General features: G+C 47.6%; 1 protein-coding gene across 1 annotated transcript; it reads left to right on the top strand.

Moving 5' to 3' along the window:
* The first annotated feature begins 2,280 nt into the window (after positions 1-2,280).
* Positions 2,281-4,848, top strand: LOC104407160 (protein FAM101A-like). Its single transcript, XM_010016357.1, has 2 exons — positions 2,281-2,390; positions 4,515-4,848. Exons 1-2 carry the CDS (start codon positions 2,281-2,283, stop codon positions 4,846-4,848), a joined length of 444 nt encoding a protein of 147 aa, XP_010014659.1.
* Positions 4,849-13,978: the final 9,130 nt, after the last annotated feature.

The raw sequence follows: 13,978 nt of genomic DNA on the forward strand, positions 1-13,978 counted from the left end.
AAAGACCGGCTTGTCTGCTGATCACAGAGCCCATGAGCGCATGTGCACACGGTATTTGACTCCTGCACACAAATGAATCTCTCCTCACATACAAGATGTCTTTAGAAAGAACTCTGGCCATGTGCAGGCTGTTAAAAGCTGGAGATCTGCACCCTTGTGAACTGAGGCTTGTCTGTTGTAAACAATTCACATTGCAGAAGCAAAGAGCTTTATTTATGACCAGAAAGGCTGCCCTTGGCCTCCTCTGTCAAGAGTGTTGAAAGCAATCTGGGAATGAACTTTGCCTTTTGGACAGTGTCTGGTAGAGAGGGTGAACATATCTTTCCCCCACAACCTATGCAAATACTGTCCTTTTTTGACAATGGAATGGAAATATTTAATCAAAAAGAGGGGTTGGCCATTTTTACTTTACAGTTTAACACAGCAGTAAAGTACAGAGATATTTCAGTATGAAAAGAGTAAACAGCTTTGTGGCTTTGGGACACAGAATTGAAGGGCTTGGCAAATTCAGATGGAGCAATGTCATTTTTTGCCTTAGCCTAAGGCAGAAAGCCCAAGCCACTAGAGAAAAACAGACCTCAGCTAGTGGGAGCTGATGCTGTTGAGCAGACTCAACAGAGCTTTGCCAGTTAACACTGACTTGAGGGATAACCTGGCAAGCATCTGGGGACCTGCATGTTGTACAGAGCAGAGCACAAGCTGCTCTTACACAGCACTGCTGGTAGGAACCAGATCACAGCTCCCATGTTCCCTCCTGTTCTACCCAACCAAAAGATGCTGAGGTATCTGGTAAGGAGTGGGATGGGAAGAGCAAGCAAATACGAGAGCTGTATCCTCAGCTACCATCAGTGAGTCCTGAGATGATCTTACTGACTTACACTGATGAAATACAGCTGTGATTCTAGCACACATGACCTACGCATGGTGTAAGATGGAAAAACTCCATGAGCTTTTCAGCCACCTAGGGACCTTTCAACCCAGCACAGAGGCTTCCACAGAGGCTGCTTTAAAGAGATCTGTGTCCCTGTACGTCATAAATTGCTGCTGACAGAAAAGTGCTGGCAGGGACCAAAACCTGCAGTGACATTTTTCCACGAGGGAAGGATTAGGCTTAATTAGCTGCTGGGCTTAGTCCACACACAGGATCCCCATGTGTGGGAACTGATGTTTAAGAGCACTCCAGTATGGAGTAGGGGGATTACTCATTCTTGTGGTGGGCAGAGTAGCCCTTGGCTGGACTGTGACAATTTGTCAGAGTAAGTAACTTCAGGGTGTAATTAGCCTTAAAAATCCAGGTTTTGGTGTCAGGAGTAGGAGCAGCTCCATTCATTAAACTCATTTCCTGCATTGCAGAGGTTACATGGTGCCCAGTGTCTCGTCCCGCACTTGTGTGTGGGTAACTAGACTGTCTCTTGGAGCACAACAACCACTTTTGGCATGGAGATTTCAGCAAGTGATACATTATTTTCAGCATATATATATAGATAGATAGACACATCTCAACTAGACCTTCATCTTTTAAGTAGTTGCACTTTGACTCTTTCTAAGACTTGTTAATTCTTAACAGTGAAGGCAACATCAGGGCTAAAGCAAACCCCCAAACAGCTGCAATTTCTATGAGAATCAAACAGATAGGAAGAAGGAAGGGCTAAATTTCAGCAGACAGGCACTGCAGCATGGAGTGCCAGAGAACTGGGCAGCCACTCACCCGGGTGATGTGCTGAGCAGAGGGAGGTGGAGAGGGTGGCATTGGTGGGTGCAGGGCAGTTTGCTGCATCGCATCAGCCCTGGGAGCTGGAAGTCAGTCTGTAAATAGCTGCAGGTAGATGGAAAAGTCAAGACATCTTAAATGCAAAGCTTGTTTGTTTGAGGATGGGGGGGGGGAGGTATGTGTGTGTGGGGTTAATGGTCCTGTTCTCTGCTAACTGCCTTAAGGCTGTTTTTTGGCAGGTTGACTTTTAAGTGTGGAGAGGAGTGTGATGAACACTACCCTAACCTAGGGCCCTGCTACAACCCTGAAAGGACAGGGACTGCAAAGAGAGCCGAATGATGCTGGGAGTGCAAGCAAGGCGAGCTTAGCTTGCATGAAACAAAGTTGGTCCTGATGCTGCCACAGTCACCTCTCATTGCCAAAGAGGCTATCACCTGCAGTGTCTTCCATGGGACTCTCAAGAGACATAGTTCAGTGCTGGCTGCTCAGCTTCCATGCACAACACGTTATAAACCATGCCAGGCTCATCTGTCTTATCCCAACACTTGTGATGCTCTTCTTCCCTGCAGATGCCTTACCTGCTCCTGAACCCATCCGTGCCAGAGATGAGACCTCGAATGTACCCTGTGTTTTTTGGAGAAAGCATTGAGGTGACCCCTGAGCCCGTGCAGGAAATCAGGTACAGATGGGATTGGGTGGGAAGGTGGGATTTCTGTCCTTTCCTGGTGCTTTTCCTTCTGCAAAAAAATAAAGTGTGTTTACAAATGGGAGTCATGGTTATTTTGATGGGAAGGGAGGGACAGGGGTGAGAGTAATACCTGAATTAAAGACACTGACAGCAGCAGAGGCAGAGGGGAGGAGGCAGGAACTGGAAGGAGGTTTTAAGAGAGGGCTTTCCTTCCAAGGCCAGCTCAACTCCAAAGCTATGATTGAAAACCATTACCATCTGTAGGCTTGATGGCCTCCACTGAATAACCTGATTGTCTTCATCCTGTTCCCTGCTGACTTACACCCTCAGTAGAAGGCACACCCTTATAATTATCACCTGGTTTTGTTAGCCCTTGCTGCAGAGAAACCAACCTTAGACCAGCCAACAGAGGTAGAATGAGCTCCTCCTCATGAGGAGATGGTCCTTCAAGCCACTTTCTGACCTCCTGTAGGGCTGGTGCTATGGCCAGTGCATGAACATTGATCCCTGCTCCTCTTTGCTGGTGTGGAATGTACTCTGCAAACAGCATGGAGCAGTTACACACAGCTTGGGGCAGCGATGGTGTAAACCCAATTCCCACCCCCTGCAACCTATGCAAACGTCTCTCTGGAAACGTACCCCAGTAAATCTCTGCTTGCTGAGGAACTGCCAGCGGGCATGTTTTTATGGTGATTACATCGGAGCCTTGTTCTGTGTGTGCTGAATGACTTGCTTACACCCTCGCTGTGCAAAATACATTACCAGCAGCTCAGGTTACATGCGGTGCACAATCAGTCACCCCCCTCCGGGTGGAGGTAATGACAAGCACACACCCAGCTTTTAAGCTTTCTTACATGGAGCTGCACATTCCTTGGCTGCTGGTTGCTGGAGGAGCGTTTGGGGAGCAAGGAAAACAAGTGGAAGTCCTGCCGCTCCCCATGGCCACGGATTCTAGGAAAAGCTCTTTATGTGGCCTGGTGTCTGTACATCCCTTCTGGATGCCTATAGACATCCCATGTTTTGTGGGTTCATTTGTCAGCTGTTAACATGGCCACTTCCTTTGAGACCAATGGCTTGGATATTGGACAGCCATATGCACAGCATCTCTTTGCTTTTCCTGCTGTTTGACCATTGCTTTACCTTTCTGTAGGCCCCCGCAAGCAACTTCACCCCCATGTCCCAGCACTCTGACTTTAGCTAGTTTGGGTGTCTTTGTGCTCTGATGCAAGGCAAAGAAAAAAGGACAAACACACAGCCTTGACATCTCAGCAATTCCACCATGCTTCTGCCATCTATGAAAACCTTATTTAGGGCATTATTTTCCTGCCAAGCCAGAGCTTGCGAGGACAACAGGGCTTGTGAAAGCAGCAGCAGGCGTACTGTGTTGAGAAGTAGGTTTCCCCAGACCCCAGTGTGACATCCCATGCCCACAGCCCGCTAGCAGCATCTGTTCAGCTAGGTCAGTGGGGCAGTGACATCCCCCAGGTGTAGCACTAGCTGTAGTGAGTGTGGTGAGACCCACCATGAGTCAATGGTCAGGGGACCTTTGTTTTGCAGGGGCCCCCAGCATTTCATGCTGATGCTGCATCGCTTGTTAAAAATGGTCAGGAAAAGGCTGGATCAAGAATTTTCCTGGGATTTCAAGCTTTTCCTACAGTCCATGCGTGACTGTCCAGTCCTCAGCCTCTGACCTACCCCAGGTGAGGGGTTTCACCTCCTCTTGATGTGCTTTGCTAACAGGGTGTTTGCTTCCTTTGTAGCTCTTAGGGCTGAGCTGAGGCCCCATTGGGGCCCACGGAGGAAATGAGAGGAAGAAGCTGGTAGTTTGGAGCCTCTGCAGCAAGGTCTTTTCTGCCCTGACATGACCAGGCAGGCTTGGTCTTCGGTGCATATGTACTGCAGAAATGCCACGGTGGGTTCACAGTATGGTGGTATTCCACTAGAATTCACCAGCAGGAGGAAGTCCTCTTGGCCTTCTGCTTTGGATTGTAGGGTTAGCCCCAGTGTCTGTGCAATAAGAGGTCATAAATGTTGCCAGCTCCAAAGGGTTAAAGAAGAGTCCTGCCTGTCTTTGCTGCCTGGGCCATGTTCCTCATACCTTGCGTTCCTCTGTAGGTGCAATTCCGAGGTGAAGTATGACTCCGAGAAGCATTATCGGGATGACATTTTCTACGGCCCCATCCCCACCGTCACCACCTACAGTGAGACAATCATTGCTGCTCCCAATTGTACCTGGCGGAACTACAAGTCCCAGCTGATCTTTGAGCCCCGCCAGAAGCCACTGAGGTTTCAGAGCACGACCATCATCTTTCCAAAGCGTGCCAAGAACATTTACCGGACCACCCTCAACTACAGCTTGGGTTGTGCCAAGCGTTGGTTTGCTTCCAGCGTGCAGCTGGAACTCTGTGAGGAAACCAGCCCGTGCGTCATCTACAGCGAGACCCTCTGATCCGCCCTGCCGCTGGCAACCGAGCGACCTCGAGGAGGCTGCGGCCTTTGCTGGGTCTCTGGCTGGGTCTTCATTGATGGCAACTGAATACACTAATGGCTGGAGAACACGTCGTCTCGTCTCGGGTGAGGCTGAACTGGCTGGGAGGAGGCTCACAGGGCACGGGATGGTTTTGATCAGTGAGAGGCTGGCTTGTATTTCGCGACGTTCCTGACATTCATGATCTGGATTTTATTTTTGTTGGTTTTTTTCCAAGCATATCTATTTTTGACTTGTGTTTAGATGAAATCAAGATGACAAAGGACCTTGTTACCCATAGCAAAGTGCTGCCTTGTGAGCTCTTGTCTAGCACATAGGTGAGACTCACTGTAACCTTTGGAGCTATTTTGGTCTCTGCAAAGAGAATACCAGCTGCAGTGTCTACGTCCAGTCTGCCCAGCATACACCAAGCCACATCTCTTAGAGTTTAAATGCAGAGGAAGTGGTTCTTTGCATCAGTACATCACAGCTTGCTCCACAGCTCATCTGTGTAGTATTACACTGTAGGAACCACAGGTCTAACTGACTGGGAGGAGCAGGGACTATCACCAAGAAAAAGAGGAAGGAGATGGGCACACAGTGCACTTGCTAGCAGCTAGATGTTTATATACCATAGCAAGGCACAGCACAACCAAAGGTAGGAGAAAAGCTTATACCAATGCACAAGCACCTCTTCTGTGAGCCCAGCCAAGAGCGTGCAGCAGAGATTGAGGAAACTGAGTAGCTGAAGGGCTATTTCCTGAAAGTGCCCGATTGATTTAGGAGCCAAATACCCTATTTCAAAACTACTGTCATTCCAAGTGTCCCATGCTGTTTGTTGTCTTGAAGACACAATTTACAGGGATCTTTACACACTTGCAACCCTCTTGAGTTTCAAGGTATGGCTGTATTGCAGAGAGGAGTGTAGAACAGGAAGACGCTGTCTAGCTTAAAAGAAGCCAGTGCAGGGTTAACTCATGAGCAAGGTTGCTCATGCTCTCAATAGTTTGCATACCTGCGGTGTGGACAGCTTCACTGACTGCAGAGGAGCAGCCAAGCTTCCCCAGTGCAGAGCTTGAAGGACTGAAGAGCCCAAATCCACCCCAGTTTTCCTTTATCAGCTAGGTTGAAGCAATCAACAGGTTCTTCACAAACAGCTGAGCTGTCTCTGCAAAAGGATCAAGAAACACCTGAGTGAGCAGGAATCACTACAGCCATCCTAAGGTAAACCATTCCCCCACTTGTGAATCACTTCTGCTATCTCTTCACTTTGGTAGCTCACTGAAAATCTGCAAGAGCCTGGATTCCCACAAATATATAGCCTTTGAAAATAGCATGGAACTGTCTCCAAGAATCTTACCAAGAAGTTTTGCATGCTGCTCAGAAGAGCCCAGACTCAGAAAATAACCACACAGCTCCGGAAATTAATTTCCAGCTTTCCCTCTTCTAAACTTTCCATTTTGTTCCTGACTTGCTGTGAGTCTGATTGAGTTATTTCAGAACACAACTGAACAAGTCAGAAACCCTATTAGCAATGTCAACAAGACGTAGCTGATTGCCCAGAACAGTTGACGCACAAACCCACAGAGATTAAAAAAAAATATATCTGAAAACCCTAAAAAACCAATAAAAATTAAATAGTGACTTCCATCAGTTTTAAATAGTTTTTCCATCAGTTTCAGAAGGCAATTGGTAAATGGGACCAGAACTGTGACCTTTATGAAACAGAGTTCTCTTGTTTAACGTGGAGCAGAAGTTTTCCATCAGAGGTAAATGCAAGGTCTCTATATACAAACTTAAGTCCTGACTGCTGAAGCATCGTTGGTACTGAAAGATGTGTGCTCTGGCAGTGAACTCTGCCTCTACTTGGGAGTTAGGACTTGGTATGGAGAAATCTCTCAAAGGGTTTCCAAGGCTTCCACCTACTGTTGAATTCTTTTCAGCAACACAGAAACAATATATTTGTTATCGGTCAGATTTTGCTGTCATTGACTGTCAGCATCAAAGCTTGGAAAAGCAACATCTGCCTCAGAGGGATTATTGTGCCTGAAGCAACCCTTCTCCCCAGAGCTCCGGCAAACCTGAGTGCTGTGGAGTTAGTTTAGGCAGTTGAAGCTAAGGTGAATGTGGTCCCAGTGCAGTGCGCGATGGGGATGCACTTGTTAGCTCATCTTGAGGTCTAGCTTATTTCACCAGATGCTGGTGAGTGAGCCTTGTGATGAGTGGAAATACTCATCTGCTTTTCGGGGTACATCTTGGGAGCTCTGGAGGGCTCTTTCCATCCATCTTGGGAGTGTAGCAAAGAGGTTAGGTTTCCAAGCTGAGCGACAGCATAATCCAGCTTCAAAAGCAGGGCCAACACTGGTACCCAGGAGATCCCCACATGATGACAGATTAGATTGCAGGCACCTCCACTGAGCAAGTATGGAGACAGGCTGGCCTCAAAGCTGAAGAGATGCTGTAGACTCCCTATTCTGACCATACATCAGGCTTTTCTCCTGTTAACAGCTGGATTATTCCCCTACTCCAAGCACAAAGTTTTTGATCACACTGGTCTTCAAGCAGGGCAGGTTTTCCCCAGAAAATCTCTTCTGTCATGGCCAGCTACAGGCTTCTGCCCACTTTGACCACTCTTAGTTCTGCTTCCTAAACATTGGCTGCAACAGAAAGAAAGAATTCAAAGAAAGCCCCAAAACTACTGTGCAAATACAGGTTCAGTGGAGAGACCTCACCCACAGCCTGGTCTTTCATCATGCAGGGGCAGGAGTCTCACCGGTGGATGTGACCCCTGGGAGGGTGCAGTGGAGGGCTGCATCCTTGGCACTGCAGGTTCCCCACATGTCCAGGCCAGGCCTCTTTGAAGCTTTGTGCTTTGTTTTCTCTGCAAATAGACTAGAAATGACCTAACATGCTCCTACTCCTTTGAGCTTAAGCAGCTTTTCTGCTTTTGCCATGTCAGGAATAAAAAGAGCTGCTTGGGTTTCTAGGCTGCTGAACACACTTTGAGCTGTGTAACCATGGACAGGCCATGGTGGGCTCCCACCCTGGACCACATCCAAACTGTGTCATTGCCAAGTGCCTGAGATCTGTAGAAGTATTTGAAAAATACCTTCTTACATGGTGTCTCCCACGGGCCCGTCACAAGCTGCCTTTCTGCTCAGTGAAAGCTGGCATTGCAAAGGGAATTTGTTTTTCCTGAGGACAGGAAAACCACAGAGGGTCACGTCTCCACCCTTGCTGGGGCACAGATCCCCCCTTGCTGCCCACCCTCCCAATTGCTCCTATCCCTGTGGCTGGGTTAGGCAGTTGTAGAAAAGCCACAGTTCATGTTGCTAATGAGTGGGAAAAGTGATGACTTTTTTTGCTTAAATGCCAGAAACTGAAGTTTATGTGTGTTGGCAATTAAGAATCACTCCGAGCAGCCAAGAAGTGCCTTACCTGTAGTATGTACATCTAAAAGAAATGATCAGTCCCACCAAAGAGGTGTTTTTCTTCTAAAAGGAGCATTATCAATCTCAGCAATGGGTCTTTGTTCATGTCTATTTTCTGAAAGATATAAATGAATAGTTTAGACCATGGAAATGCTGCTTAGAAAGGTGAGTTTCCTTCAGCAGCTGGGACTGCGGCTACAGGATTTCTCCCCAGGATCCTAACGTACCTGCTGCCCAGTCCTATAAACCTGATGGGTAAAGTCAGACTCTGCCTTTCCATCAATAGTTATTTTTGAGATCAGAACTTCCCCAGAAGGCATCTGTTTTTTGGGGGAGGAAGGTTGGTTTTTTCCAATATGGAAAGTCACTGCCTCAAAGGTGTGGGATTTGCCCTTCATCCCCTTCATTCCTCTGATTGTTTTGCCCCTGAATGCACCCGAGCATGCTTGGGGCTGGCCTGCCTGCATTGCTGTCCTTGCATTTGGGGCCATAAAGAGGGAACCCCAACTGAATATTGAACTTAGAATCTGTGGAATACTTTGCACAATCCACAGAGCACGACTTTGACCAAACAGTTTACTGCTTCTCTTGTCTTTTTTGTTTTTCTTGTTTGTTGTTCCTAAGCCAGCTCTACTTCTCTCAATGTGAAATACGGACAGATTCGCACCTTAGGTGCATACTTTCTGGGCATGATGAAATGAGGTTTGGGTGTTGATAGCAGTGTTTGAGTGAGCTGCTGGTCAGAGAAGTGAATGCTATTTACTATTTATGTTGAGTGAGTCTTAAAAAACCAGGAAAGGTCACTAGAAGGCTGATGAGCAAAGGACTTTGTAGAGCAAACTGAAGACTAAAGGCTGCGTGAATCCAATCTAGAGGCGAATGGTTCTGTGTTTGAACACTGTGAGCTAGGATATTTAGCCATTGTAGTTTTAACCTGCCTTTTTTCCTGTAGGAAAGGGCATCCTTGTCTTCTTTAGAGACAAACCAAAATCGGAGCCATACTCTGTCACAGTCATTGAGTCCCACTCTGAACAATAGGATTCCCCAGGCTTGCAGGGGACTGTGTGTATCAAGCACACATGCACAGAGCTGTGCCTCTGTGGAGATGGGGAACACTTTATAGGGAATGATAGATCTTGTTCTGGGATGTTAAGATTTCTCCACTCTGCTCCCTGAGGATCACCCCGTCACTCACAGATTGATCTGTTCTGAACATCTTCCCTAAAGCTCTCCTATAGCCATTGTATTTTATGGGCTTTGGGAGGCACTGATTCTTTTTCATATACTGTGATGGCCATCAAAATGAGCAAAGTATCCTGCCGTGTGAACTGTGACCTGAAGATGGGTTTGAAAGGTGTTCGAAGGTTAGAGAAGGAAGAAGAGAACATGTAACTGGTGGAAATGCATAAGGATGTGTCATATTTTTTATTTTTGTAAGTCTGATTCTCTAAGTGCTTGTAAAGTACTTTACTGTTGTATATGTGGTGATGCAGTAGTTCACAATATCCTTTTATTTTTGTATATTCCCCCCTCCACAATAATCCCTTTCTGTTCAACTCATAGAGAGTAATTTAAGAAGACAAAATTTATATATCATAATAAAATGCTCAAACTGTCATGCTGGTGTATCCAGAGTTTCCTTCCTCTTCTATTATCCGTTTACTTGGTCCCTAATGCCCCTTTCCTCTCCTGAGGGGATGTTTTTGGTGTGTCCCTCCCTAGCCCATGGATTTCAGCCTAGCTCCCCATGGTTGGGGGGCAGTGGTCTCAAGTCTGTCAGTGCTGCAATGTGTAAAACCTGCTCTGTCACATGGGCCCAGGGAAAGCTGAAGAGCAGAGGGCACAAAACACACTTCCCACAGAGGCAGTTTTACCTTTCAAGATTTCACCATTTCTTCACTCTACATTTCCCTTTTCTTTGCTGATACTGCTCTACCCAGGTAGGAAGCCCTGGTGTTCAATCTAGGTAATTCCTCTCCCAGCTTTTCCATGACCTTCCAGGGCAAGAAAACCAACATAATGCTTATTTCATATTCAGATGTGCACATCTAGCACACTGTCAGGACCCCTGCTGGGTCCTGGCTTTCCAAATCATGAAGGCAGATGGGTTGCATCAGAGCTAAAACCCTGCCTAGCCATGAATTGCATTTTTAAAGCCATTGCTGTAAAAGCCTCAGGCTCGCCAGTCAGTTATTAGTAGAGCTCTCAGCTGTCTTCCAAGACCTAGGATGTCTGCAGGGAGAATCTGACACTAATCCTTATGGAAAAATCATATTGGATTTATAGGGATGAAGTCAATAGGCTTGGACGAGAACGGCTGTTAAACTCTAAGGAATGGAAAGGAGAAGGAGAGCCATGTTATGCAAGAGGCTTGCTTCAGGTGTACGGGAAGTGCCCATATCCTCATCCCAAGCTTTTTAACACAAATCAAGGCTGAACTGCTCCTAGGATGAAGGATGGGAGACACGCTCATGCTCAAGCACCTGAAGAAACACAACAACGTGGAGAAGGCAGGGGATGCATAGACCGGGCGAGTTCAGTGGTTGGAATTCAAATGCCAAATGAAGGACATGTGCACCCACTCCTGTTATTTAAGTAAAACCATAAGCCAGGAATGCCGTCCAATGAAGATTCCTGAGGTGGCAGCTAAATCCTCAGCAGCAAAAGCAGTATTAGATGCAGGATATGTGTTTTGGCAAATGTACTCAGATGAGCTAAGCCCTAAGCTTGTGGCTTTTACTGCGCTATTTGGATGCTGTAAATTTAAGCAGATGATGCTTGGTATTAGTTTTGCTCCTGGGATACTTCAGAGAGTAATTGCACATATCTCTGAGGGATTACAAGGTGCTGAAGTTATAATGGATGGGCTTCAAATTTAGACTAGACGCCTTTATGAACAGAAGGAAAGGTTTGGGCTGCTTTTACAGACAGCAAGAATGCTGAGCATAAAATGCCAAAAGCCTCACCTAAAAGAAGTTGCTGATAATGGGCAACTACAAATTAAATAACAATAAAAGCCCACATGCTGGAATCCCCATTCCACTCAACAAAGGAGGGAACAACAGATGCCTTCGTCAGATTTCATTCCAGAGCTATGTAGTGTCAACAAATAGCAGAGATTTGCCAAAGAAAGAACCTTACCTGATACTGGAGCAGTAAAATCTTCCCCTTGCTGCCAAGCCATCAGTTTGAAACTACCACGTGCAAGTCTGTGCTCCTTGTGCTCAGCAGGTGGCAATGCCACAGCCTGGACCCGCACAAGTGTCTTTGGAAGATTTTGGCAATGCCAGGCAGCAGGGAAGTTGTATTGTCCTGTTACATTGTCATGAATCAGTGCCCATGCAAAGGACCCACCAGCATCTTGCCTGGAGTGATGCATATCATGGCCACCTACCTGAGCTGTGCCTCCTTAGGCACAGGACGCTGAACTGTCACTTAGGCCATCTCTGTGGGGAGCAGACATGGGATGGGGGTCTGTCACAGCAGACATGCCCCGAGGTCCCTCTGTCCCCGGTGTAGATGACCCTGTAGCTCCACAACTACCTCCCAGATGAGTAAACCCACCTGAGATGCTAGAGATGCAGCTCCTGTCCCGTGATGCATGTTCAGTGCTTTGGGGACACCTTAGTGTCAGCACTTGAGACCCCAGGGTGGCTTCATGGGCCTCTGGATGCTTGGTCTGGTGGTGGGATGGTGGCTTCCATCCTGACTGCTCTCTGCAGTGTCTGCCCAGCTGTGGCAGAAGTGTATTTAGTGCTGATTTTCAGCCTGTTTCTTGGAGGAGTGATTCCCACCACAGGTACAGCCTCCATGGTTATCCCATGGCCCAGCAGGACACCACGCAGGTTTGCCACCACGTTAACCATCCCCAGCTCCCCTGCCTGTTTCTAAACAGGTCTGGTTCCAGGGGAGAGGAGCAAGGACCTGCCCCAGGGCTGCACAGCTTCTGCTGGAGCTCCGAGTCCCCTTCCCCTGGCAATGAGCCCAGCCACAGTGGGAAAATTAATGCAGGAATGGCTTGTTCACAACTAGGATAGAGGGTCCTGGAATTGCTTTTTTGGGGCGTAAGGAGGGAGTTTTATGAGCTCTATTTTCTGCTTCTAATAATGATATTGGAGCTAAACAGTTCCATACCTCAGAGTCCAAGACAGATGGGGAGTTCACATCTATGAGGATGAAAATGCTCATCCTGCCAAGCCTTTGATTCCCATCGTATCCTTCCTACCCTACAAACAGGCGGACAGCACATTTCTAGCATAAAAATATCCTCCTCTCCAGCTAACCACCTCCAGATTCCCTTCCTGAGCCTGTTCTGAGCCCAGTGATTAGATACTTCTATATAGATAAACATACAAATCATCTCCCTGGGGCTCTTCCTGTCTCACAAGCAAACCCCGACACCAGCTTCTTCAAATACAAGTGGGATCAGGGCTGTTTCCAAGCTGACTGCTGCGGTCCCTGCACCTCCCCAGAGCACCAGGCTTGCACCCTGGCCATGCAGCCTCCCATCACAAGATGCCCATCACCTCCTGCACTGGAGAGCAAGCTGCTCCTAACCCCCTGTGTGTGGCTGCAGGTGACAATACCAAAGGGCTGCATGGACTGGGATGCTGCCAACCTGTGTTGGCACTGGGCTGTGCTGCAGGAGTGGATGGGGATGTGCACGCTTGCAGAGGGAGGGTGCAAAAACAAGCCAAGTGTAAAGCAGAGGAGGAATGAGCAACACACACACTCACAGAGGCATGCAAACTGCATTCTCTCTTTGATGGAGGATTGTGGAAACATTACCTTCCCCTGGGGCTTTATAGTGAAATAACCTGATTATTCATGAACCAGCTAGAACCATCAATCCCTCATTTATCATTTTCAACATAAATAATCAGGGCAGGAGAGGAACACACCAGCAATTATAGATGTAGTGTTGAAATCTGCCCACTTCATTTAAATATGCCCCGCTTACTGATAAGCAGCAATCCAACCAATTCCTCATATGAATCCTCAAGCCCCGGATTGCACAGGACACAAGCCAGCACCCTGCTCTGTGCTAGTGAGTCCATTTGGCTTTTGCACGGGAGGGCAGCTAGGGATAGAGTGAGTTTTAAACAGCACATTTGTCTTGCTGACAAATGCCCCAGGAAATAAAAGCTTTTGTGTTCTTCTCTGACCCATCTTCCACTCACAGATGGGGTTTTGCAGGACCGTGAAAGCAGGGGATGGTGTTAAGCACTGGCACCCTCAGTGCCTGTGGCTGGCTGATGGTGCACATCATGTTAGGGACCTACCAACCCGCTGTGGCCAAATGCCTTGGAGGTGCAGAGCTGGAGTTTTAGCTTCAGGTCCAGTTTCTAGTGAGACATTACGGGATAGCAGCACCTCAGGCCTTTTAGGGCATCCTTGGCTGGTTGAGCACAGGCATTACTGTGGAATATAGATCGAACCAGAGGACACAGCACCCAAAGCCACAGAAATCCCTAGCTAGTACCTGGGAGAATAGCTGAGCACCCTTACAGCTCTGCCCTGACCCTGTACCAAAGCGAAGGTGGAGCGGAGCAGGGAATGGCGGAGCAGCACGTGCTGCTCGGGTACTTTGCTAAGCACGGGTCTGCCCTTGAACTTTTCAGCCTGGGGCCTTTCTGAGTCCTCCAGGACTTGTGAATGATTTGGCAGCACCAGCCCTCAGA

Source organism: Nestor notabilis, unplaced genomic scaffold, assembly GCF_000696875.1.
Source record: "Nestor notabilis isolate BGI_N333 unplaced genomic scaffold, ASM69687v1 scaffold10686, whole genome shotgun sequence".
Classification (NCBI taxonomy): Eukaryota; Metazoa; Chordata; class Aves; order Psittaciformes; family Psittacidae; genus Nestor; species Nestor notabilis.

Coding starts and splice junctions, on each gene's coding strand:
- LOC104407160 (XM_010016357.1), top strand. CDS start 2,281: ATGCCTTACCTGCTCCTGAACCCATCCGTGCCAGAGATGAGACCTCGA. Junction 2,391..4,514: donor GAGCCCGTGCAGGAAATCAG/GTACAGATGGGA, acceptor GTTCCTCTGTAG/GTGCAATTCCGAGGTGAAGT.